Source organism: Alternaria novae-zelandiae (genome assembly GCF_023758075.1).
Source record: "Alternaria novae-zelandiae strain BMP 2774 chromosome Unknown scaffold_2, whole genome shotgun sequence".
Taxonomy (NCBI): domain Eukaryota; kingdom Fungi; phylum Ascomycota; class Dothideomycetes; order Pleosporales; family Pleosporaceae; genus Alternaria; species Alternaria novae-zelandiae.
In genome coordinates this window covers 1,885,607-1,910,243 of record NW_026056962.1, presented here as the reverse complement: position 1 = coordinate 1,910,243, position 24,637 = coordinate 1,885,607, and the positions used below count along the sequence as shown (strand labels likewise).

At 52.6% G+C, this 24,637-nt stretch overlaps 8 protein-coding genes across 8 annotated transcripts; 5 read left to right on the top strand and 3 right to left on the bottom strand.

Annotated features, from left to right (window-relative positions):
- Window positions 1–577: 577 nt before the first annotated feature.
- J4E88_001667 (uncharacterized protein) lies at window positions 578–3,946 on the top strand (the record flags this gene model as incomplete). The annotated part of the gene is made up of 4 exons (XM_049395336.1): window positions 578–1,654; window positions 1,704–2,145; window positions 2,199–3,589; window positions 3,647–3,946. The coding sequence occupies 4 exons, from the start codon at window positions 578–580 to the stop codon at window positions 3,944–3,946; spliced, it is 3,210 nt and encodes a 1,069-aa protein (XP_049259200.1).
- Window positions 3,947–6,309: 2,363 nt separating this feature from the next.
- J4E88_001666 (uncharacterized protein) lies at window positions 6,310–7,117 on the top strand (the record flags this gene model as incomplete). The annotated part of the gene is made up of 3 exons (XM_049395335.1): window positions 6,310–6,427; window positions 6,491–6,874; window positions 6,927–7,117. The coding sequence occupies 3 exons, from the start codon at window positions 6,310–6,312 to the stop codon at window positions 7,115–7,117; spliced, it is 693 nt and encodes a 230-aa protein (XP_049259199.1).
- An 820-nt stretch (window positions 7,118–7,937) lies between these two features.
- On the top strand, window positions 7,938–8,979 carry J4E88_001665 (uncharacterized protein; the record flags this gene model as incomplete). Its single annotated transcript, XM_049395334.1, has 3 exons — window positions 7,938–8,058; window positions 8,113–8,708; window positions 8,779–8,979. The coding sequence occupies 3 exons, from the start codon at window positions 7,938–7,940 to the stop codon at window positions 8,977–8,979; spliced, it is 918 nt and encodes a 305-aa protein (XP_049259198.1).
- Window positions 8,980–13,719: 4,740 nt separating this feature from the next.
- Window positions 13,720–15,240, bottom strand: J4E88_001664 (uncharacterized protein; the record flags this gene model as incomplete). Its single annotated transcript, XM_049395333.1, has 3 exons — window positions 13,720–14,237; window positions 14,294–14,917; window positions 15,042–15,240. The coding sequence occupies 3 exons, from the start codon at window positions 15,238–15,240 to the stop codon at window positions 13,720–13,722; spliced, it is 1,341 nt and encodes a 446-aa protein (XP_049259197.1).
- Window positions 15,241–15,822: 582 nt separating this feature from the next.
- On the bottom strand, window positions 15,823–17,592 carry J4E88_001663 (uncharacterized protein; the record flags this gene model as incomplete). The annotated part of the gene is made up of 6 exons (XM_049395332.1): window positions 15,823–16,129; window positions 16,176–16,242; window positions 16,309–16,895; window positions 16,947–17,000; window positions 17,056–17,353; window positions 17,403–17,592. The coding sequence occupies 6 exons, from the start codon at window positions 17,590–17,592 to the stop codon at window positions 15,823–15,825; spliced, it is 1,503 nt and encodes a 500-aa protein (XP_049259196.1).
- A 1,532-nt stretch (window positions 17,593–19,124) lies between these two features.
- Window positions 19,125–21,420, top strand: J4E88_001662 (uncharacterized protein; the record flags this gene model as incomplete). Its single annotated transcript, XM_049395331.1, has 2 exons — window positions 19,125–19,270; window positions 19,323–21,420. 2 exons carry the CDS (start codon window positions 19,125–19,127, stop codon window positions 21,418–21,420), a joined length of 2,244 nt encoding a protein of 747 aa, XP_049259195.1.
- A 268-nt stretch (window positions 21,421–21,688) lies between these two features.
- On the bottom strand, window positions 21,689–22,329 carry J4E88_001661 (uncharacterized protein; the record flags this gene model as incomplete). Its single annotated transcript, XM_049395330.1, has 2 exons — window positions 21,689–22,252; window positions 22,303–22,329. The coding sequence occupies 2 exons, from the start codon at window positions 22,327–22,329 to the stop codon at window positions 21,689–21,691; spliced, it is 591 nt and encodes a 196-aa protein (XP_049259194.1).
- A 450-nt stretch (window positions 22,330–22,779) lies between these two features.
- On the top strand, window positions 22,780–24,605 carry CCT7 (T-complex protein 1 subunit eta; the record flags this gene model as incomplete). Its single annotated transcript, XM_049395329.1, has 4 exons — window positions 22,780–22,825; window positions 22,873–23,039; window positions 23,092–24,448; window positions 24,496–24,605. 4 exons carry the CDS (start codon window positions 22,780–22,782, stop codon window positions 24,603–24,605), a joined length of 1,680 nt encoding a protein of 559 aa, XP_049259193.1.
- Window positions 24,606–24,637: the final 32 nt, after the last annotated feature.

The following is a 24,637-nucleotide window of genomic DNA, read 5'->3' as shown; positions in this document are numbered from 1 at the left end:
TCATGTGTGCCAGTCAGGACCGCAGCGAGGGGGGCTGCGTGCATCGGTCCCACCGGTAGGGCAGAGCATGGCAAAGTGCAAAATACCATAGCTGGTCCCTGCTTGCAGAGTCGCTCGCCTCTTGCTTATCCCATGCTGCTCCGCCTGTGCTCAGAGTGCTTGTGCCGGGCTGCCCCCAATAATTGCTCGCGTGAAGCCACTGACATGCTTCCGTCATCTTCTGCAGCTATCCCGCACGCGGCCTTTTGGCTTGGCACCTAGCGCATTCCACTGACGCTACACATGCTCGCTCTTCGCATCCCAACCTCACCCGCCCAATCTGCCCCAAGACGACTCCCCGTCCTGCTGCACTGCACCTGCGGCCGAGGAGCCCCCCATCTGTCGCCGCCCCCGGATGTCGCTTGTCAGACGCTGCACGCCCCGCCGCCGCGACTCCCCCATCACCAGCGAGACAAGCGATAGCGCACCACCGCCGTGCCCTCGGGCGCCGCCCACACCCGTGGATGCCTACAACCCCGTGCCGGACGACACTGCCTGCTCCTGCCGCTCTTGAGCCCGTAGCGCCCTAGCCGCCACCATGAATGGCTACCCATATCCCACCCGGCCCTTCAACCCGGCCGCCAATGGGAACATGATGATGAATATGAATGGGGACGGCATGAACGGCTTCAACATGGTCGAGGGCCAGTCGCTGGACTCCATCGTCGCGCAGAACGACAAGGACAACCGCCGCCGGAGTATGCCCGTATACGCTAGAGGGCCCCAACAACAGCAGCAGCAACAACAACAAATGAACCTGGGCAGCCCCGACACGCGCAGGCTGAGCATGATGAATTTCGGTGACCCCAATGGTGGAGACATGGACGATTTCCAATTCGACATGTCAACCGCTGCCATGGACAACATGATGCGCAACAACACCGCCTTTCCGCGCACCACGGCCGACATCCAGAATGACCAAATGCCCGCTGCCGACCTCAACATCAACACACAGTTCCAAGGCCAGGCCTCTCCCTTTCCGACCATGGGCGGTCCTGGCTCTGCCTACGCCTCGCCCATGCACCAGAAGAACTCTCTGGACCTGGACATGGGATCGTATCAGAACGGCATGAACATGCCCCTGGACATGGACGACTCGATGAGCATGACGCCCATGGACATGAACATGTTTCCAGGCAGCCAATTCAACACGCCCATGCTGGACTCGCCCATCCAGCAGGACTTTGTAGGACCCGTGCCCGCTGCTCCCCAAGGAGACAACACTCCGTCAGGGCAGACCCAAGACCAGTTCAAGCGCCCGTCGCTGAACAATACACCAGAAGTCAAGTCAGGCAGATCCAGCTTCCTCAGCCGGTCGACCAGCCAGGACCAGTCCAGCATGCGGTCCCACTCCCGGCCCCAGAGTGAACACCATTCCTCCAACAGTGTCCCGACGCGCATGACCCTGGCCTCACTGCAGAACCAACAACCTGTCGCACAGGACCCTGCTCAAGATTTGTCTAAAGAGGTCATGAACAAGCAACTCGCAGACTTCAAGATTCCGTGGCAGGCGCCCACCGGTGGGTTCCCGTCAACCAAAGCGAACAACCCCCACATGAAGACGCAGTTCAAAAATGCGTACTCGTCGACGGGATTTGACATGCTCGGAGTACTGGTACGTATCGACACAGTGTACCGAGATTGACATACTGACATGCCAATAGATGCGCGTAGCTACTCGACCTGACCCCCAGATCGACATCGGCTCCGTTGATCTTTCGTGCGCTTTCGTCGTTTGCGATGCCGAGCTGGACGACATTCCCATTGTTTACTGCTCTGAGAACTTCGAACGACTGACCGGCTACACGAGACATATGATCCTCGGGCGGAATTGCCGTTTCTTACAAGCACCTGACGGCAAGGTAGAATCGGGTATCAAGCGCAACTACGTTGACGACGATTCGGTATACTATCTCAAGAACATGATCGAGAGTCGTGCCGAAGCGCAGATCAGCTTGATCAATTACCGAAGAGGCGGCCAGCCGTTCATGAACCTGCTCACTATGATCCCTATTGCTTGGGAGCCTGGCGGCAAGATGAAATTCTTCGTTGGTTTCCAGGTCGATCTAGTCGAGCAGCCTGGAGCCATGACGAACAAGAACTCAGGTGGGTTTCCGCATCTAACACAACACCTCGTGTGTGAGCTGATTATGTTATAGACGGTTCGTACCGAGTCAACTACCAACGCGGAATGTCGATACCCAGTTACGTTTTCAGCGACCACCACAAGCCACAAGCAGCCGAGCAAGGCCAAACCATCTCCAAAGATGAGGTTTCCAATGTGCTCGCTGCATACAGCGGTAGCGGTGACTCAGAGATGACCAGACGTATCTGGGATAAGGTCCTGCTTGAGAACAGTGATGACGTCGTCCATGTCTTGTCGCTGAAGGGACTCTTCTTATACCTGTCACCGGCCAGTAACAGGATACTAGAGTACGACCCAAGTGAGCTTGTCGGGACTGCCCTGTCTTCTGTCTGCCATCCTAGCGACATTGTCCCGGTTACACGAGAGTTGAAGGAAACCACAAACGGCGCATCGGTCAATGTTGTCTTCAGGATACGGCGAAAGAAGAGCGGCTACATGTGGTTCGAAGGTCACGGTTCCCTACACACGGAGCAAGGCAAGGGCCGGAAATGCATCATCCTTGTGGGTCGCGAGCGCCCAGTCTATACTCTCAGCAAGGCTATCGTACGCGAATCCGGAGGCGTTGGTGATAACGAACTGTGGACCAAGATGTCTACGTCAGGCATGTTCTTGTACGTTTCGTCCAACGTACGCCAATTACTCGACAAGCAACCCGAGGAGCTTGTGGGCACAAGCATACAATCTCTTATGCGCCAAGAGTCCAAGATCCAGTTCGGCCGTATCCTTGAACTTGCCAGAGGTGGAAGGAAAGGTGAAGTCAAGCACGAAATGATCAACAAGCGTGGTCAGGTCCTCCAAGCTTTCACAACCATCTACCCCGGAGACGCAATCGAGGGCCAGAAACCCACCTTTGTGGTTGGTCAAACGCGACTCCTCAAGTATTCGCGGAACAGTAATGCTGGCCGCCCGTCAATGTACACGAACACCAAGCATGAACGCGACTCTCACAACTCTGTACACACACAGATGTCAGGGGCAGCATCCCCCGCCGCAGGATCTTTGACCGGTCACACCGGGTCAAATACGCCAAACACATCAAACACGAATCCTCTCTTCATCACCACCGAGGAATCACCTGCGACGTTTGCTGGCCACAACGGTCTACAGCTTGGACACCAGGATCAAAGTCTTGCTTCAGACGATAACGTGTTCGACGAACTGAAGACGACGCGAAGCACAAGCTGGCAATACGAGCTACGACAAATGGAAAAGCGAAACCGATACCTGGCAGAAGAGGTGCAGAGCCTATTGGCAGCCAAAAAGAAGAGGAAGCGCAGAAAGGGCGCAGGTCAGATGCAGAAGGACTGCGCGAATTGCCATACAAGAACAACACCCGAATGGCGGAGAGGTCCGTCAGGGAACCGCGACTTGTGTAACTCGTGCGGACTGCGGTGGGCTAAACAGGTAAGTTGAACTTCTCACGACCAGCCCTCAGAATTGAACTAACACCATTACTCACAGCAAGGACGAGTGTCACCTAGAACTTCGTCTGCGGCCAGTGACAAGAGCAAAAAGAGCGCTTCGCCACGCCACTTTCCAACAAGTCACTCAAGTCATCAGACCATCCTTCCTCATACGAAGACGGAGAGCGGACAACAGTCTACTCTCCCTTCGCCAATGGCTACTTCCACTAAACGTTCGCCGCAACAAGGTAGCATCAGCGAGTCGCATGCTGCAAAGGCGCCACGTACAGAAGTTGCTACTTCACAGGGCTTCATTCCCCCACCGTCGATCGATGAAGTGACGGAACCGGAATCATGAGCACGAGCGATCTGAACGTCCTCTTCTTACTTCTTCTTCGCGGTTTCTCTCTCCTGTTTCGTGTCATTCTCCGCTTTGGTCAAACGATACCCCATTACTTATATTCACTTTAACGAACTTCACATTCGCTTGCTCGAAGCGAGCTTCTCATGGGGGAGTTTTTAGACTCACATCCTTTTCTTTCTATATCCGTTTGATGTTTTACGACTTGGGTCAACAACGTGGGGAAGGTTTGGCGTGTGGTCGAGCTATTCGACTGCGGGTTTTACAAATTGGAGGCTGAGAGATGAGGCGCAATATGCATGTACATGTCTTGGGCACACTTTATCAGTGTCTTCTTATTCTGTTGTATATATCAACGACACTTGGCCACGGTACGGGATGGCTTATCAGGATCGCGTGGGGCGCACGCGTACGGACGGTATCACTCATCAATCAATCAATCATATATGTCACATCAGATCAGATTATGTCAAATGAATAGTGGAACACGACTGCATGACCTGGCTGAAGCGTCATGGCGAACCCCAACGTTGCCCTTGACCCATTAATTCTTTTGCATCTCTCCCCCACCCGCACATCCCGTCGATTCGCTTGTTTGCTCGCTCGCCTACGATTCGAGTCGAAGCGAAGTGACGCGACGCGACCATCCATCCACGCCGCAATTGTGGCGTCGAGTGGCCTCACTTGTCATACGTCAAGTCAGATCATAACACCGACCGCTAACTAGTATAAGAAGGCCCTTTTGCCCATATCTAGTGCGTACTCCTAGCATGTTTGCACGGCTGTCTGTTTGTACGAGGCGCACCGCAACTGCGCGGCTTCCAAGGTTGGCAGCGAACGCGAAGTACGATAAGACAACGGGCATCCCAAGTCCAACCTACGACGCTGACGTCGGCCTTGTCCTCGCTTGGAGTCTGACAACCTGCGACAGGCGCGTGGGACATTGAAAAGGCCGGGGAGGGTGTGTTGGATGTAGCCCTAGAATGCGCGTGATGTGGCGCTAGAACGCTGCATGTGTTCCACGGAAGCAGGAAGAGGAACACAACCGAACAGGGGGTTTGGCAGGAAGGAAGCTGGGCAGCATGCAGGTTCCCGGACAGTTAGCCCCGGCATCACTGGGTTTAGTTCCAAGTCTCTTGGACACATGGCAGATTACGTTCCATGGATAGCATCTAGATTTGGGGGGCCTAGGGAAAACGCCATGCCGAGTAACTCGTTGGGTATTCTCTGAGCCTAACCTAGATCTCGTGAGGAGTCGTTGGGTTGGGTATTGCGAGAACGGTAGTTGGAGGTGGGAAAAACTTCGTGTGCCTCGGCATCGAGAACCGTGGCCATGAGCTCCAATGACGAAAGCTGAAAGTTCAACATGGCAAATAAACTTTGGTCCATCGCACGTTATTACCCACATGGCTTGGGCTCTGGCAGACTGCCTCCCTCGTTCCCCCCTCCCCAAGCCCGCTCCAGCCTCCCAATCAAACAAGTGGGGCCGTCTTCCGGGCTTGATCCTTTGGATCCTTCGATCCCCTGCGGCCTGAGCGTTCTGGCAGCGCCTTATCTGGGCTCTGATGTCTGTGGGTTTTCCTTGGTGCGTGCCATGACATGTCGAAGCGGCGCGCGCGATGCAAGGGTACAAGGGTCTGTGGCCCTCTTTCGCACCGAAACTTTGCGCGCGCAGCAGAGCCGATGGGGGACATGGTCCCCGGATACTTGCACGCAAAAGAGGTAACGGGCTGGGCTTTTGGAAGCGATCTTCGTCCTTCATTTCTTTTTTTCACTTAGTCCTAGGCTGGGTTGAGCTTCATGCCTGATTCATTTCTAACGCTGTGCGGCTTTGGATAGTACTAGGGACCGTTCCGTTCTGCTGGGGGCACTGTTCGCTTCATTAATTTGTTGGTTGGCTTTCCGGTATTACACATACGAGAGGAACGCCTGCGTTGCGCTGCCTCTGCCTTTTTGTACTTTTGCATTTCCTGGTTCTTCGTTTGTCTGGACCGCTGCGACGACAACGCGAACTTGCGAAGCCTACGCGCGATATCTTTTCTTGTTTCTATTGTCGTGGGTTTACTTTTGGTCGGACCTCAGCCAAAGTCGTGACCTATTCCGACGACACATTCCGAACGCGAATTGCAGGACCATACATATCTGCGCGGGAACTTGGAAGGATTGCGTTTGCGTGGAACCACGGGACACGAGAAAAGGGAGTGCTTGGTTCGGAAGGACGGTTTGCGACAAGCGCACCCACGAGAGTTGACGACTCGAAACGGATCCGGTTACGACACGAATACCGCCTGAACGGGAGCGCATACACGTCACAAGAATTACAATCGCAGACACAGAATCAAGCGCAAGAGAAGGACACAATGGACGAGAACAACAGAATCACGATTACAGTGTGCGGTGATGGTGGATGCGGAAAGAGTTCGATTACGCTGCGGCTTGTGAGAAGCCAATGGACATCTGAGTACGACCCAACAATAGGTACATCCCCCTGCGCGCGAATTCGTCGCAACTTGTAGCCTCACACGACTAACACCCCTCCAGAAGACTCATACTCCGTAACCCGAACCGTCGATGGCGTCCCCTACTACCTCATGCTCACGGACACGGCCGGCCAAGAAGAATACCGCGGTCTTTGGGCCGCCTCGAACCTGCAATCCGACGCTTTCCTCCTCGTCTACGATATAACATCTGCCAACTCGCTCGACGCGCTCGACTACTTCATGGAGATGATAGAAATGGAGACCGAGAACCGGTTAGACAATGGCAAGATACCGCCCATCAAGTGCGTGGTAGGCAACAAGTGCGATTTACAGGGCCAAAGACAGGTAGAAGCGAAGACGGGTCTCGAGTGGGCGAGGCGGAGAAAGTGCGGATTTATGGAGACGAGTGCGAGGGAGATGGTCAACATTGAGGAGACTTTTGCGCGTAAGTCCTGCAGCGCAGATGACGGCAGAGACATGGCTAACAAGACGGACAGTGCTCGTACGTCGTGTAGTAGAAGCGCGGAGACTCACTGCCGGAGACGGCCCTGCGAACCGAACTGCCGCTCTTCCCCTTCAATCGCATCCGAACCGCGACCCGAACTCTTCGGCGGCGTATCTGGATAATGAGAAGGATGATGAGGACGAGCCCAAAAAGAGTTGGTGGAGGAGGCTGAAGTGCTGGTAGTTGCATTCCTATGTTGCTACGCATTGCACATAAGTCTCAGGCGTTTACCAATAGCCTGGGGACTTGTCGTTCGTTCACGGGCTCGCTGAGATGTGGTATGGGACATGAAGCACGACCTGCTTGTTTTATACACACTTTGCTTTCCCGTTTATTTCCTTGACTTGTATATATGCGTCGATGTTACGGGCGCAAAGCATTTGTATACGCATGGCATGGATATGTCGATTAGCGGGAATGGGGAAACCACGGGATATACCGGGCGGCTGTCTGATTCTTGTTCATTTTCTACAGCGTCTCACATCTTGCGTATGTATATTTCCTTGCATCACTGTCGATTTCATACTGTAAAGAATTCACATCAAGTTTTGAATGAGAACACATACTAGCTGGCGCACGTTGCACATGGACTGGACGCTTTCCGTGGTACGCTTCGCGGATTATATCAGAAGGCTCAATAATATGTATCAGTCAGCAGTAATCGCGATCTGTACCTATAGGATGTAGTGCGAACGATGACCGCTTCGAGGCTAACCACCCCGTCGGCTATCCAAGGCATCGCTAGCGCGTCTGTGCACGAGCACGCCATTGGCCTGTAAAGCCCTTGGACAACTTTGAAAACCCTCGCAATAGCATCAAACTGTTAATACCAACAAAAAGCTACAGGGACATCCTGCACCTGTCGACACTTAGGCAAGGAGCGCAAACAGTGCGTTCAAGGCCGGTGACGTCGTAACTACCCCTCTAAAGGGTCCGTGTTGACGGAGATAAGAGAGCAGCGAGCAAGAAGAGATATCGGCAACACAGAAAGAGCAGGAGCAACATGTCGAAACCTCATATTGAGGAAGAGCTTCCAGTTCAGGATGGTCTTTCTCGAACACTCAAAGACCTCTTCGCAGGTGCAGTGGGAGGAGTTGCGCAAGTCTTAATAGGACAGCCTTTTGGTAAAATCTCTACGAACTGCGTGTGAGACATATGCTGACTTCGCACTTCGACAGACATTGTCAAGGTGAGATTACAAACAACATCACAATACTCTGGTGCCCTGGACGCAGCGACCAAGATCTACCAAAACGAAGGAGCCCTCGCCTTCTACAAGGGCACACTGACACCACTCATCGGAATCGGAGCTTGTGTATCAATCCAATTCGGCGGCTTCCACTATGCGCGACGTGCCTTCGAAGCCAGTAACGAAGCCAAGACTGGAAAAGGTCAATTGTCATACTCGCAATACTATGCCGCCGGTGCATTCGCCGGTATCGCCAATACCGTTCTATCCAGCCCCATCGAGCACATCCGTATAAGACTGCAAACACAACCCCACGGTCCAAATCGTCTCTATGCCGGCCCGATCGACTGCGTGCGCAAACTCTCGGCACACCAAGGCGTACTTGGCGGTGTCTACCGTGGCACAGCTGTCACATTCATGCGCGAAGCACAAGCTTACGGCTGTTGGTTCACCGCCTTTGAGTACATGATGAACGCGGACGCTGCACGCAACGGAATTGACCGGAAGGAGATCTCTACTCTAAAGGTCGCGGCATATGGTGGACTTGCGGGTGAAGTGCTGTGGATCAGTTCATATCCCTTCGATGTACGTTCAAAATTCCCCATGTACGAAGTGCACGTGAGACATATACTGACCTCGTACACCCACCTTTTAGGTAATCAAGAGCAAGATGCAGAGTGATGCGTTTGGCAAGGATCAGAAGTACAAGAGTATGAGGGATTGCTTCGCGAAGACGTACAAGGGCGAGGGCTTGGGTGGCTTTTGGAGGGGTATTGGACCGACTTTGCTCAGGGCTATGCCAGTCTCGGCAGGCACATTTGCTACGGTCGAGGTCACGATGCGATTGATCAGCTAAGAAGCGCTCTTGGTTTCACGAACATCCCCAGATATTGCGGTGGTGGAGCCTGTACGATAAGCCCAGTGCCATAATTGATGGAAGACGCCGTTCAGATCTTTAGCCAATGTTTCAGATGTGCATACGGAGAGTTTGCGATACGTACCATTGGGAGATCGGCCTATCTGTATGCGTGTGCGAAACTATCGACTTCGTAGTGTTCCCATAGTAGCTAGTACGCGTCGATAACACGCCATTGCGTCTGAGCTTGGCTCGGCCTTAGTTCACAGATTATTGCGGTGCGGCCCTTGGGGAACAACAATGTCGTCGTATCACTCAGCCAGCCTCTAAACGCCCTCCACATAGAGCTTACTCAGCCTCTGTCTGTAGCGCGTTCCATCATCATGCTGACTACATACAAGATAGATTACCCTGTAGTCTAGGCACGCAGCACCCTCTCGGATGCAATTTCGCTCCTTCTTGTGCATTACGTCGGGTACCGACGCACCCCTGTCCGCACGCAGCCGTGCCGCATCCCCCCAAGATTCATGCCACAGCCTGCAAGCCACATGCTTTGAGCACAAACTCGAAGGAACCACTCATGAAATTGCACAACCAACTTGAGAAGGTACGGTCGGGGCCGACGGGCGTTGTTCCGCTATTGTGCCGCAATCCCGCTGCGAACATGTGGATTGGTCCGTAGAACTAACGGGCAGCACCAAACTCTACCTCTTCTCACCCCAAGTCCTGTAACATGCGATGGGAAGTTCCTTGTACGAGAGATAGAGTTTACAGCGAGTTCCAGGAACCTGGCCATGGCCTCGTGGAATTTGCCGAAGAGCTTCCGGGTATGCAAGAACGACTCTTATGCGGCGCGGTTTGCATCCATCGCCCGTCACACGTCACGTCACGTAAGGAGATTGCCGCTTTTAGCTAGGGAAGCAACGCATTCGTAGTCACGGCGAAAATCACCGTTATATCGGTGCATATGTTATGATATGATGTCGCTCAATGTCCTTTTCGATCGTTTCGCTCGAATCGCTGCTTCCTCCTCTGCACCGTACCTTCGCTAGACCTTCCAACAACGTGGGCGCGAGAGACGCGCCCGAATCCTACGATACGCGACGACGGACGCGTCAAAAGAACGCACAAAATGCTCTTCAGCACAACACTAAAGAAATGGAAGTCAAGCCTCAACCCTTCGAAACCATCCTCACAGCCAACCCGAGCCTCAAAACAAACTCAATCGGACGAAAACCTCGTTTCCATGCAACTACCAATACCGCGATATCATTCCTCGACCCATTCGAACTCCGAAGCTGCGCTTCATCGACCGACGAGTCAGATCGTGTGCCATTCGCCGTTAGACAAGAGGAATAGGGCGGGGAATAAGAAGGGGAGGAAGAGTAAAGAGGATCAGGTTGCGAAAGGGGGTGATGGTAATGGATTGAGACATAAGACTTCTACACGGGTGTTATTCTCGTCGACGCAGTTTGACAAGGTTGATGTCAAGAAGCCTGCTTGACGGGAGAGAGGGTATATGTTTAAAGAGCCAGATAGAGGATACTGCGGAAGAGTTGCCGTCTGTGGGAAGGAAGTAAATGAAGTTAAAAGCAAGCGAAGACAGCAAAGAAGGAAAGACAAAGTGGATGAGGTACTAAGGCGCTGGCACCATTCCTCTTTCAAGCAGTCACCACTCACATCTGAGCTTCGACCCCGCATACATCGAGCTGAAGCGGTTTCTATATCCCTCGTTTTCATTCTCTCGATGAACGCTAGTGGAGACGAGTTCTCAGATTTGGCTAATTCATTACATTTAAAATCATTGGGATCTACAGTCGCCTTACTTGTTCACATGTAGGGACACCATCCCTTTCGATTACCTGCAGATCTTACCCCGTCAATAGATCAGAGACCAATAAAAACCCTTGGGTATTCATCCTCTGAATCTAGACTGAAGTCAGGTGTCGTGGGATGGCGCTTGTCTGCCTCCAGGGTGCAATCGTAACATCCGAGAGAAACCCGTCCATCGATACCCATGACTTGACCCGCAAGAAATACCGCCCATGCCTGGTCGCCCCCGGTGGGTAAATATGTATGATACTGGTTGGTACCATCCATGGGACGTTTGTGCTTCTTGGACATCCAGGTAGAAGCTTTGATGATCAAAGCTTTAGCTCGTGAAGCATGCCCAGGGCAGGGAGACTTCGCTTTGCTGAGGCTTTGAACCACCACCACCATGATGTCATAGATTCCAGAAACACCTATCGACTCTCCATGAACTCTCCCAACAAGCGCGATCTGTCTTTGCATTGGGGCATAGTCTAGTCTTGCTCTCTCGAAGTTGATGTAAAGTGGAACGTCCGGAGGCTGTTGGCGTGGCTCGCTTACGAAACTAGACTGACTGGGTACTATAGACTGGTCATTTCCCTCGCCTGTGCCTGTGGCATAACTTGCCCAATCGTCAGACTGTGTAGTCTCGACACTACCGTCTACGATATGCGCAGGCAAGTTTGCGAATACTAGGTTCTCGCATCTGAAGCCAATGGCACTTGGATCAACCTTCATGTTGAACATCAGGTTTGGTAAGACAGTGTAGCCATTCCCCTGATACCCGATAACATGCCCATCCCATGCGTTGTCCGAAGGTCCAAAGTTCAGTGGCAAGCTCGCATGACATATCGCAAGCAATCTCAGCACTCCACCAGATGGTAATCCCCGTTCCAGTTCTTTCAACAACCCGGAGAGAAGCTGTAGAGCAGTGTGGTCTGTATAGTTGCAAGGTCGATACAGGTCTATGCGTGTCGCATGTGCCAACATATCATAGTTCTCCCCCCCAAGTATCTCTGCAATCGCAAGAACAATGCAGATCACGATGATCTTCCAGTGCCGCACTGACTCTGGTTCCGGCCGTTCGCAGTCTGTTGCCATGTCGAAGTCGCGCATTTCTTTCATCACTGCGTCGGAAGCAAGTTCATCGAAGCAATCAGCGACATTATCAGCGACTTTGGAAGTGAAGAATCGACAGGCCAGGCCCACGCACAGACTGTTCTTGGTTTTGGAACTCTTCTGCCAACGAGGCATCGCAACCAAGGCTGGTACAATGCCGGCTTCATCACGTCGTTGAACAGTCCAGGTGAAAGTAAGCCTGCTCCGCATCTTGGCCCGTATACCATTGAAGTCGGTTTGAATCTTCTCTGGGCTTAATTCCGCTGGGCCTCCAGATGCAAGGAACAGCATAGAGCCAGCAGTTTCGTTACGATAGTGGTGAATGTGCTGAACGTCGCCCTCGGATGTTGGGCAGTCTTCGTCTTCGAATGCAAGAGTATCCGTGACGTGATGTCCACTTGTGACAAGCGTCAATCCGTCGTACACGCCGGGTGGGCGATCATTACTCGAGATGCGGATTGGCCCTATCAGCCAGCCAACGCTCTTCAAGCATGCAGCAACGCGAACTACGTCCGCGCTTCTTGTAAGATAGTGACTTCTGCGTGTTTGTACGACCCATCTTAGCAAGCCCCCAATATATTGATCATCTGTGCTGAGAGTTCGGGATCCCGTAGGTGTGAATGCTGGAAGTCGGGTCTCTTTGATGGCTTCTTCGAAACGAGTCGGTAGAGAGCGAAAGACTCCTTCTTGGACGATATGATGAGCGTTGTCGGTAAGCTCACTGAAAAGCAGGTCCTTAACACCTGGATCCACACCTTCTTCGAGAAGAGTAGGTACTATGCATTTCATGAACATACGGACACCAAACTCAGGTCCAAAAAGGTGCGACAGCGCGCATATGGTGTATCCCACTAGTTGAGTCCTTGGATCTCCTCCGAAGCAGGCTTCTGGGTCTGCATCATTTAGGAGTCGAATACCGTTGGTTGTGAGAATGTGACAGGTGGCCGGCAGAGTCTCTGGTTTGAACCCCAAGTCCTCCACTCGTGTGAGAGAACTGAGCCCAGGTATATATCTGAAGACCTTAACAAGCTTTTCGAGGCCACCGAAATGGTTCCATAATGATGTGATAAGAGTAGCCGTAGCTAAGACATCGGGTGGCCCAAGTTGAAGTCCTCCTATCCTCCCATCCGGTTGGATTATTGCAGTCATAGTGAGATCGTGTTCTTCGCATTAGATGATAGGCAAGTCATCTGAAACGCTCTTCGAGATTTTGAGCAACCTCAAGTATTAAAGACCGACAACTCGCAAAGCATATCAAAAGGAAACGGAAGCTGGCGTGCCGCGAGATGAGCCAATGGAGGAAGTTTCTTGCGCATGTATATGCAAATCATACGTCACCAATATATGGCTTCGACTCTAGATCAGCGCGGTCTGGGATTACCACACGTTTAGATTGGCCGTTGAAAGGCAGGCATACTACAAGGCAGACTTATCTTCGATTTCCAGCGCTCTTTCGAAGATTTGAGCCTTGTGAGTTGCCTATCTCCGGTGAATTGGCCAAGCGACATGCGATGTTGGTTGGCTGATTCAGCCTTGCTCAGCAATGCACTCCTAAGCGAAAACACGGCACGATATGCAAGCCAATTCTTACGAAAGCGGGATATGACGGAGCTGACTATCCGGTAAGCAACAAACAGAAGCGACAGTTGTCATCGAAGTGTGCTAGTAGCCACGTCAATTACACTTTGTTCCTTCGAGACATTTATTGCAAACTACCTTGAATATTCTGCGTACAGTTACCTTCTGAGAGCGATCATAGCAAAAGCGAATGAAGGGTGGTTGAGTATTTCGGGTCGGTCGTTGCAAGCTCGATCACAGCCATCCCACCCTCCTTCCGATGATGCTCACACCCCCAAGCGCAGCGCTAACCCCCGTCCACACCACCAAACTGCCATATTGCGTCCCATACAACCCATGCTCACCGAGAGTCCCCGTCTTGATCAAAGCCTCGCTGATAGGCCCACTCACAATATTCCCAATACCCCTACCCATGCACAAGAACGAGAATACCATGGAGCTCTCCATCTGTCCCGTACTCGTTTGCACTGCTCTCATGATACCAGGCCAAGTATTCGCGAAGCTGCCTGCGAAGAGCCCGTAGGTGAAGCAGAAGATTAGCAACGGTGGTAGCGACGTGCTGAAGCCCCAGATCAGGAAAGTGGAGATCATGGCACCGATGGTGGATATGAGGATGGCGGTGGTGACGTGTGTGCGATCGATGATGCTTCCCATACTAACGGATCCGATGACAGCGGCGACATTGAGGAGAATGAGAGGAACGGCGGAGACTGTGCTGCTGAATCCCAGGGCTTTGGTGTATGTAGGAAGGTCTAAATTAGCAAAAGTTAGTGTAGTTCTCGCATTTAATTCGTACAGAGACACTTACAAATAGATGGTACAAAGAATCCCAAGCCCTGCAAAATGTTGCCAGACTGCAGAACCCAAAAGGTCTTGTTCGTGAGGAAGGTGAAAGTGATTCCACACCTAGTAGTTGCCGAGACTGGCAGCCGTGGTTTGATAAAGATTGTGACGGGTAGAAGAACTGCAAAGAGTAGGCCTGCCCATATGCGTAGCGTGTTGCGGAAGCCATAGCGACTGAGAAGGAACTGCAGCAACAGCGGAATGACGACGCCGCCAAGTGCTGTACCTGCCCACATGATACCAAATGCGAGACCTTTGCGTCTTACAAACCATTCATCCAAGAGTATGATACAAGGACAGTACACTATTGCGCCACCAACACCATAAAAGATCCCTTGAGTGACGATGAGTTGCGGTACGGTCGTGCACAGAGAGCTCAGACCAAGCGAAAGGCACATGGTGAATACACCAGCGACCATGGCCTTCCTTCTGTACTGCGGCCAGCGGGTGAACAAACCAAAGGTCAATGGCGCGATCATGTACAGAATACCCATCGCTGAGGTGCCGATAGCTGGGATACCAGACGAACCAGCGAATTCCGGGGATGAACTATAGTACTCTTGGAAGATACCATACGACCATGGAAAACCTGTTGGTTACATTAGCAAAAGTTTCAAGTTAGGTATCAATATGGAAGGATTGCTTTGGAAGAGATGCAGTCATGATGATACTACGAGGGCAAAGGCGTAGTCAATGAAACACTTCACACTCACCCCATACCATCATCTCCACCATAAACCCAGCCGCAACGAACAACCACGCATCTTTCCCGCCATCAGTCGGCGGTAGTAAAGACTCGTTCTCGTTTACGGGCTGCTCGTTCCATCGTTGGCTTGATTCAAGCTCGAATTCCGATTGGTTGTCGGGCGTGGTGCCGGTGCTTGTAAGGGCCGATTGAGTTCTAGTCTCCATGATGAGTGTTGAACGTAGATATCGTCAGAATGCTGCTCTAGAAAACATCCACAGAGGGCTTCAATTATATAGCAATCCATTCTGCGCTGATGCTGTATGATATCAACGATAAATGCATAGCAATTTGTTGACCGCAGGGTCCTCCGACCCAGATCGTGCCCAACATGCCAATAAAGATGTGCTGTTCAGCTCTAACACAGGAAGAGAAAAGCGATCCCTCCTCGAAAGCGGGGCATGGCAGACTGGTAGAGATGTCATAATTTGGAAAGAGTGCATGGCGCTGATTTCAAAGCGCTTTCGGAGTGGGCGACGCAGCGCACATGGAACTCCGAGAGGCGCCGGAGTTCGGCATAGAGTGCTCCAGTAGCTCATCGGTATCGCAATGGAGTCGGAGGCGACATCGCACAGCTGAACACGCGCATTTGATGGGAAAAAAATTGATGAGAAATCTGTTCACGGTTTTCGCGCCTGATGTCTGATGATGCAGATCGCATCGGTTGAGCGCTAACTGTCCTTTGGTCGTAGCTCCCGCCGCATCCATGTAGGCGAGAACGGCACCTTCCCATGTCCGGACGTAATGTCCTACGCTTTCTCGGGCTCATCCAACAAGTAGCCATCCCTCCTACCTAGCACATCCTCGACGGTCTCGTCTGTGAATTTCAAGTCCTCCTCAAGCGGCACCGTGTCTTTGATCTTCAACAGCATCACTGGCAGCGCGACGATCAAGCTTCCAGCCAACAACACCCAACTGGATAGGAATATGTCCATGTAAGGCCTCTTGTAACCGTCTAGGCGGAACACGATAGCTGCGCCAGCTGATTGAATGCCCTTGTAAAAGCCAGCAAAGTTGGCGAGCTTTCGACTGTTGTTCGAGATTGCGCCCATGAACCTGAGGGCTGTTAGCAGAGAGCATGCCAATGGAAAGACAGTCTTACCAGTACACGCATGTCTGCCATGCCGCATCGTAGAAGCCGTAGCTGATGTACAACACCATTGGGCCGCCTGCATGGGTAAAGACAAAAAGTCAGTATATGTCTCACATGCATTTCGCACATGATTTTCACGTACCATACCCGCCGTCTGTCCAATCGAAGTGGTGGCTATCATCGTCGCGACGATACCGCCGTTGGAATACGTACCCTCCTCCCCAAACGGCGAAGGTCAACAATAGCATGACTACCCAGGCAATCTTCGCTCTGGTAGTCCTCCTGACGTTCGGGAAATCCAGTGCAAATCCAAACACACCAGCTCCGAGTATCTGCGCCAACCAATAAAGCGCATTGTTGAGTGCGCGCGTCCGCACATTGAAACGTGCGTAGTTGACGTCGTTAAACTGGTACGTGTAGAACCAATTCGAAGCGAAGAACATCGGAAAGAGGAGTATGATATACGGATCCGTACGCAGAGTCTCCCAAAGACCCAGGATCTCGGACTGCCAAGTTGGGTGTTTCATCATGATAATTCGGCTGCCGTCGCGTCGTATGACGTGTTTGGCATCAGTGAGTGTCCAGGAGAGGCAGGCGCCGAGGAATGTGAGGACCATAAAGCCGATGTATGTCTGGTCAGTGACAGCTGCTGGCCCGTCTGCGTTTTGTGTATCAAAGTTCAGCCCAAGCTGGACCAGGCTACCAATAACAGCACCCATGTTGAAGATGCTATCATAAGAAATTAGCTTATCTCGGTACGGTCCGTACAGCGACACCTACATCCAGAATAAAGAGATATACCGCCCCTTCTGCTTCTCTGGCGGATAACTCATCCTGCAGAGGTACGAAGTCAGTATATGTCTCACATACTCTTCATAAGTCAGCTTACATTATGGCACCTTGCGCCGACCACAGTATGCCAGCGCAACATCCTAACAAGAACCCAGAAAAGACCACGTAGCCCAAGTTCTGAGTTTTGTTGAAGCAAAGCAATGCACTGACGTAAACGCAATACCCCAGACCGCCGAAGGAAAGCGCAACTCGAATACCGAGGACATTGGTGATAGTGCCAGCGAAGAAACCGACGATTGCAAAGGTAGCATAAAGTGTAGTATTCGCAGCGTTGCTGGCATGTGCATCATCGTCGAGACCTGCGGCTCCGATACCATTGACGGCGTTGAACATGCCTGTGTAGAGTTAGTAAACTGTGCGTTACTACGATCGTGTGCTGCCTACCGGGACACAAGAAGCAGACAAATGAGACTAATATCAATTGCGATTCTGGCGATGCATAGCATGGAAGCTTGATGGGTCCGATTCTCAAGCTGCGGTATTTCCATCCTTTCGGTCTTTCGAAATCTCCATGGTCGCCGTTACTGACAGGCGCTCTTGCGCTTGCCCACCCAGAGTCGTCGGTTTTCGCCATTGGTGCTCGTATAACTGACGGGGCGTCTCGTGGGACTTGAGCCTTGTATTCAAGCAATTAATCGGCGAGCTGCAAGTGGGGATGCTGTAGATGTAAAAACGGGATGATGTTGATTCTACCGTGCGAACCTGAAACGACGAGACAAAGGAAGGATTCAGAATGCGGGTCAGGCTGGTCTGTTCGTCTTAGTAGCTGTTGCTGGATCGCTCACGTACGATGGGGCCAGTTGAGTCCGATCTGCGGACGTGCATGCAGTCGTGCTTTTCGATAGATGGACTGATTGGCGCAGTGCATGATTGTGGCAGCGCAGTCTCGCTATCTTTGTCTCACCAGCTGTGTTACCACACCCTTCTTTATGCAGAGTGCCCAATTCTGGGGGTGGAAGCTATCCATGCTTGGTATCGTCAGAATGCTGAAGTCCTACTTAATCTCAAAATGCTGTCCTCTGGTCGATATATTTCTGTTTGGTGCACTAAGATCGGTTACACGAGCAAGGCTCGATCGTAAGCTCACTTTGCGCAGCTCAGCCCGTCGCGTAAGACTGCTATGTGCGGCGCGCCTATGTAAGCCCGTGGCGTACCCCAACGCCAAATTGTGAACGCAACCTGCGTCCACAGAGATGGCTCCGCCCACTGCGGAGATAGAGCCAAGACATGCAAAGTACCACTGCGAGTCGCAACACGTATCAGCCCAGTAAGCTGGAAGGTCCATGTGCTCGGAATGAGGTGCGGAGGTCAAAATGGACGCATTGGGATATGTTTCGGCCCCATCATCTTGCTCGTACGTCTACGCCTCTTTCCATCACATTCGCAAAGCCCTTCGTGAGAGATATGTGACAGGCGTATCATGGCGCGCATCGACCAATAGGGATAGTTGTGTTCGGCCCTTGGTCGAAGTGCACAAGCAAGGGCATTGCGAAACCAATAACCCCGCCGGCCCCAATGGTATAGACTTTCAATATTTCTTCCATGTGTCTATTGGACGGCAAAGTTCAAGATCGGCGTCGCTGTGTACTCCAGCGTTGAGTAGTTCTCCCGGTCAGGCTCACCGCATGATCTACTGCTCCATGGCGTAAGCCACGACCTGTGTAGCTATCGGTACTTTTCACGTCACACTGCATAGCATAGCGTCTGCGCAGCCAGCAATTTGATTTCTCCTGGGCCTCACACCCATCGCAATGCAAATATCGACCATCTGCGATGGAGAGAGTTGCAACCACACCGGCGGATGCATCTTCCGCAGTTTCGGTTCTGAACAAAACGGCTTGGGCGTTGTTTGTATCTCTTTCCGAACTCAACCTGGACGCGAAACATTGCGATGCATCCCTTGACAATCTTGTGGGGGAGGTGAAGTCGCTTGGGAATGAGTGTTACCAGATTCACCTCAAACTGGCAGAAGTCGCAAGCAAGACCAAGACAGGGTCACCTCCACCCTATGATGGAGATGGTCGAATGTGGAGTTGCCTGGCAACTCAGGTCGAGGATGCAAGTCAGACTATAGATAGCCTGAACTCATTCGTCAGCGCTGTCAGGATGGAAGAGGCCGAAGAGGCCAGCGTTGTGTTCCAGCCGCAACGCCTTGTCGAGCTGCACAACAATAAGGAGCAGATTGAAGAAATGGGAGCCGCTGTACACAGACACAGCGACAATCTGAGAACTACGTTACTTCTGATTCAGGCGTAGGTCCTTCCTTGCACCAAAATTGTTTTCAACCGCTGAATCGTCTCCCAGGGTCCTCTCCTATATTGCGCCTATTCAGGCCGAACGACGTCCTGCACCTGACGTCATGAAGCTTCAACAAATGGTTAAGAAGCTACAACGATCATCCCAGGTCGGTCCGCCATGGCGGTATTCTCATACGGAGGCTACGTTGATGCAGTATGCGCAAGAGGTTATCGTGAAAGGAATGAATACTCCGGAAGCCAACCCACGGGAAGACATTATAGCTCAGACTTCACCCAAGGTCTCTAGCGATAGCGATCGTCTGCCATGGATGAAGGCTATCCAAGCAATACGAGAAGATCGAAAGGAGTCGGTGCCAACAAAGAGCCCTAGGAGAGCTCTCAGTGTCTTGCGAGGTGCGGCTCCACTTCAAGGTGTACAAGAGCGTGAGACATCCGACTCGGACGATGATCTGGACACCGACTTCGCGAAAGCGGCCTTGAGCACAGGCTCGCAAGCCTTCGATTCCGGAAGTTGGGACGAGGCGGACTCTCTACTCCAAGAAGCACTCAGAATATTGCAAGGGCTGTCAACGCGCCAACGCGCATTCTGTGACGTGTTCAGCCTCTTCTACAGGCTTGCAGTCTGCGCCTACCACGTTCAGGAACCTGTGGATGCGGCAAAAGCTCTGATCGGATTTGTCAACCAGCCAGCAGACTCTGATCAGCAACGTGAATGCATTCACAACGCGACGCACTTGCTGTCTCAGTTATATGTCCGAATGAGGCAACTCGACCGTGCACGAGCCGAATGCGAGAAGGCCTTACAAGCAAGAAGACGATTACTGGGAAAACGGCATGCTTCGTCTTTGGAGTCCTTGGCTCTTATGGCTCACATTTACGTCTTGCTCAATAACCGTGCGCTTGCGAAATCCTGCCTTGCCATGATACCGGAGGCAAACCGAGAAGCCTCTTTGAAGGCAGTCGAAGAATCGCTGCAAACGAGCGTAGAGCACCTTGAGTTTTCTTCGCTTCTCTCGCGTGCGAGACCCTCCGAGACCGATGCGATAGGAGAGCGACCTCGCAGCAGACTCTCCGAAACAAGCTTGGAAGCCTCGCCAGAACCTACTGGGAGCGACTCAGCATCTGTGTCCATGGTACTGGCTGCTCGGCCTTGGAAAGCGCCTCGAAGTGTTATATCCGAGAACATGACTCTGGTGGATTCCAGCCCTCCAATGGGAAAATCGCAACCTTCTGCATCAAACAGAGTAGAATGGAGGCCGTCAGAGGATGGAAGTTGGACACAGGGCTACTCTCCTAGCCCGAGAAAAGCAGAACCAGTGATTCCGAGCTCGGATGAACCCAGGCATATGGCGACATCCGAGGGAAAGCCCTTATCTCGCAAAGAGATCCTTGGTAAAGTCGGATGCCAACCAAGGGATCGGACCGAAGAGGCTGTTTGCGATGGAGATCATGGAGCGTTGACAGCTATCCTTAACAAGAAGAAGGGGTTCTGGCGCTCGAGTGTGCGCAAACGGGGCCGCCCAGAGCGAGTCACCGCGCTACACTTCGCCGCGCTGCTGGGAGAAGTGGTTATGGCGAGGACCCTGATCCAAGCGGGGTTCAGCGTCAACGAAGTTCCTTTTGGCTACTCAACAACTCTAACGCCGCTCAACTTCGCTGTAGGCGCTCGACAAGTGGCCATGGTCGACTTGCTCACTGCCAATGGAGCGGTGCCAGCCGAGCCGGACACCTGGTCGACCTTGGCCGGACAGCTTATGAGTCGCTCATGGCTGATCAAGACCACGTCGGATGCCGACAAGCACCTCGTTCCAAGCCGCATCATCGCAGTCATGGATGTCTTGCTCAACCGCGGATGGGATATCAATGCACCGATGACGACATCCGGGGGAACCGTGCTGCACCAAGCTGTTTCTTTCTGGACAGGCGCCTACAAATGGGATCTGGATCTTCGAGCCACAGTGACATCCTTCTTATGCGAGAGAGGAGCAAATCCGTTTCAAGCGAATGCAGAGGGCAAGAGCCCTTATGACATTGCCTCTGATTCGGAACATCAAGATCTCCTGGCGATCATCGAAGAACATTCCAGGTCGAAAAGGCTCACTGGCACGGCAGCCATGCCGGCTGAGCTGTCCAGTCATCAATAACGAGGCCATCTAAGCTTGAGATTTGGACCCGGGAGACTGATCTCCAGCGTGATCAGTAATTGGGGTCACAGGAAGTCTAGAGTGGTCAGCATCATCGAATAGTTTTGATCGTGCCATACGTTGGAGACAAAAAGGCTGCCATACAATGATCGAATGTCTCATGTATGTCTTATACGCAAGGTCACATCCTCGTAGATTCGCCTATGTACCTAGATGCGACGACTGGACAGGTGGAGAACTGAAATTGAAGGAAAGGCTAGCCGTCCTCCTAGAAGAAGACAACGGGATCTGCCTGTAGTTGGCTGAGTCCAGGAAGAGAGTCATGCATGACGGTACAGAAGACATCGTGCGACGCCGGCGGATCATCCTGCTTATCCGTCAAAGGCGTAAGCCGCACATTGCGGACTTGGTTCTTCGCTTCAGGACTGAGATGGCGTATGAAGTCGAGAACAGGTAGATAATTGAATGCATAGAAATGGAACTGGTTCTCTGAGTAGATGATTTGCAGGCATTCGTGATAGATCAGGCGGTTCGTTCGCAGAATGTCCAGAGTCAAATGTCTATCTGGATGCGGGCGGCAGTTCTTGTTCCATTTTCTGTTGATGGATCGAGAGTCGCAGTCGGTGTACAGAATGAAGCGTTTGTTTGACGATGGTAAGACGTACCGGAAGATCTCTCTCCGGATCTCAGATGGAATGCGCAGTAATGGTGGATATGTATCCAAAGGCGATATGGTCTCGGCTAGCGACATTTGCTTCTCTACACTCTCTTTAGAACGACGGTCCAGACGACGTAGGCGGATATCCTCCGTTGGCTTGGGTGTGGGCGCCATCTATACACACGTCAGTGCCACTAAAGACCACAAGTACGGGATGACCTGACCTTCTTGGCAGATGTCTTGGCCGGCATGCTCGTAGAATGGGCGCTTACGGGAGAGAGTCTGTGGATGCGATCGGGGCTAATGGGAAGTCCTGCGATAGGTTCACCCTATGAGACGAAGCGGTCACGAAGTCACATGTGCCGTGTCAAAGTCACTACGCAGCACGGGATTGATCGTATGGATGCTGCGACGACGAGGAATGCAGGCTGGAGGTTTGGGGGTTATGCGATGGCGTACTGTGTCACAACGCATGGAAGGTTGAGAGAAGGTCGGAAGAAGGTTGTCAACAAGGGCACGGACGGCCTTGGCAACGAGACGGACGTGCCCTGGAAATGGAAAATTCACGGGAACGCGTTCCCCGCAGACAAGTTGGAAACATACGGCTGCGCATACCCCTCACATTACACCGCCAGCTTTGTTCGAGTTCCAAAGCTTCCACGACCTGAATCCAAGTTTTTGTGTTTGCACCATCAGCCAGCATGTCGTTCGGCGGTCAAACACCGACCATTGTGGTGTTGCGGGAGGGTAGGTGCCTCGACACTTTTTGATACACACGTAGCTTACAGCTTCAGGTACCGATCAGTCACAGGGTCGCGGCCAGGTAATATCAAACATCAACGCCTGCCTCGCTGTGCAGGCCACGATCAAGGGCACCCTAGGACCGTATGGCGGTGATCTGCTCATGGTCGACGAGAATGGCAGGCAGACAATCACCAACGACGGCGCCACGGTCATGAAGGTAGATTATGCCACAAAACTTTATTATATGCACTAATACTGACTGCATGCAGCTTCTCGACATCGTCCACCCCGCTGCCCGCGTCCTCACCGATATCGCACGATCGCAAGATGCCGAAGTGGGCGACGGTACCACGTCCGTTGTCGTCATCGCCGGAGAGATACTGAAGGAGATCAAGGACTTTGTCGAGCAGGGAGTCAGCAGCCAGACCATCATGAAGGGTCTGCGGAGAGCGTCGCACCTTGCTGTCAACAAGATCATGGAGATTGCTGTAGACACCGCCGAGGGCAACCAGCGGGATACCCTTCAGAAACTCGCCGCGACCGCCATGAGCAGCAAGCTCATTCACAGGAACGCCGACTTCTTCACAAAGATGGTCGTGGACGCCGTACTTTCGCTCGATCAAGACGAGTTGAACGAGAAGCTCATCGGAGTAAAGAAGATTACCGGTGGTGCTCTCCAGGACTCGCTGTTCGTTAACGGTGTCGCATTCAAGAAGACCTTCTCATACGCCGGTTTCGAGCAGCAACCGAAGACCTTCAAGCAGCCCAAGATTGTCTGCTTGAACGTCGAACTCGAGCTCAAGAGTGAGAAGGACAACGCTGAGGTACGGGTGGAGCAGGTCTCAGAATACCAGGCGATTGTCGACGCAGAGTGGCAGATCATCTACAACAAGATGGAAGCGCTATACAAGACGGGCGCCAAGGTTGTTCTGAGCAAGCTCCCCATCGGCGATTTGGCGACACAGTACTTTGCAGACCGCGACATCTTCTGTGCCGGACGAGTTGCCGCAGACGACCTCGACCGTGTCTGCCGGGCAACGGGCGCGAGCCTCCAGTCTACTTGCTCCGACATCCAGAGCAAGCATCTCGGAACCTGCGAATCCTTCGACGAGCGACAAATTGGTGGCGAGCGTTTCAACTTCTTCCAGGGCTGCCCAGAGGCCAAGACTTGCACATTGGTGCTCCGTGGTGGCGCAGAGCAGTTCATTGCCGAGGTCGAGCGAAGCTTACACGACGCAATCATGATCGTCAAGCGTGCGATCAAGAACAGGAACATTGTTGCCGGAGGTGGCGCCGTCGAGATGGAGATCTCATCATACCTACACAACTACGCCGACAGTAACATCCCGCACAAGCAGCAACCCATCATCAAGGCGTTCGCGAAGGCACTCGAGGTCATTCCTAGGCAACTGTGCGACAACGCCGGTGTCGACGCGACGGACATCCTCAACCGCCTTCGCGTAGAGCACAAGAAGGGCAACATCTGGGCCGGTGTCGACTTCACAACTGAGAGCATAGCAAACAACATGGAGAAGTTCGTGTGGGAGCCTAGTCTGGTCAAGGTCAACGCTCTGCAGGCGGCGACAGAGGCGGCCTGCCTCATCTTGAGCGTTGACGAGACAATCAGTATGTGAAACCATGTCGTGTAGTCAGCAAGTGCTAACAACAAGCAGAGAACCAGGAGTCACAGCAACCACAGGCACCCAACAGGCCGCTACCACCAGGCGCCGCCCAAAGGGCACTCGGCGGAAGGGGACGGGGCCGCGGCATGCCCAGACGGTAAAGACACAGAGACAAGAGAAGGGGTGTATACCA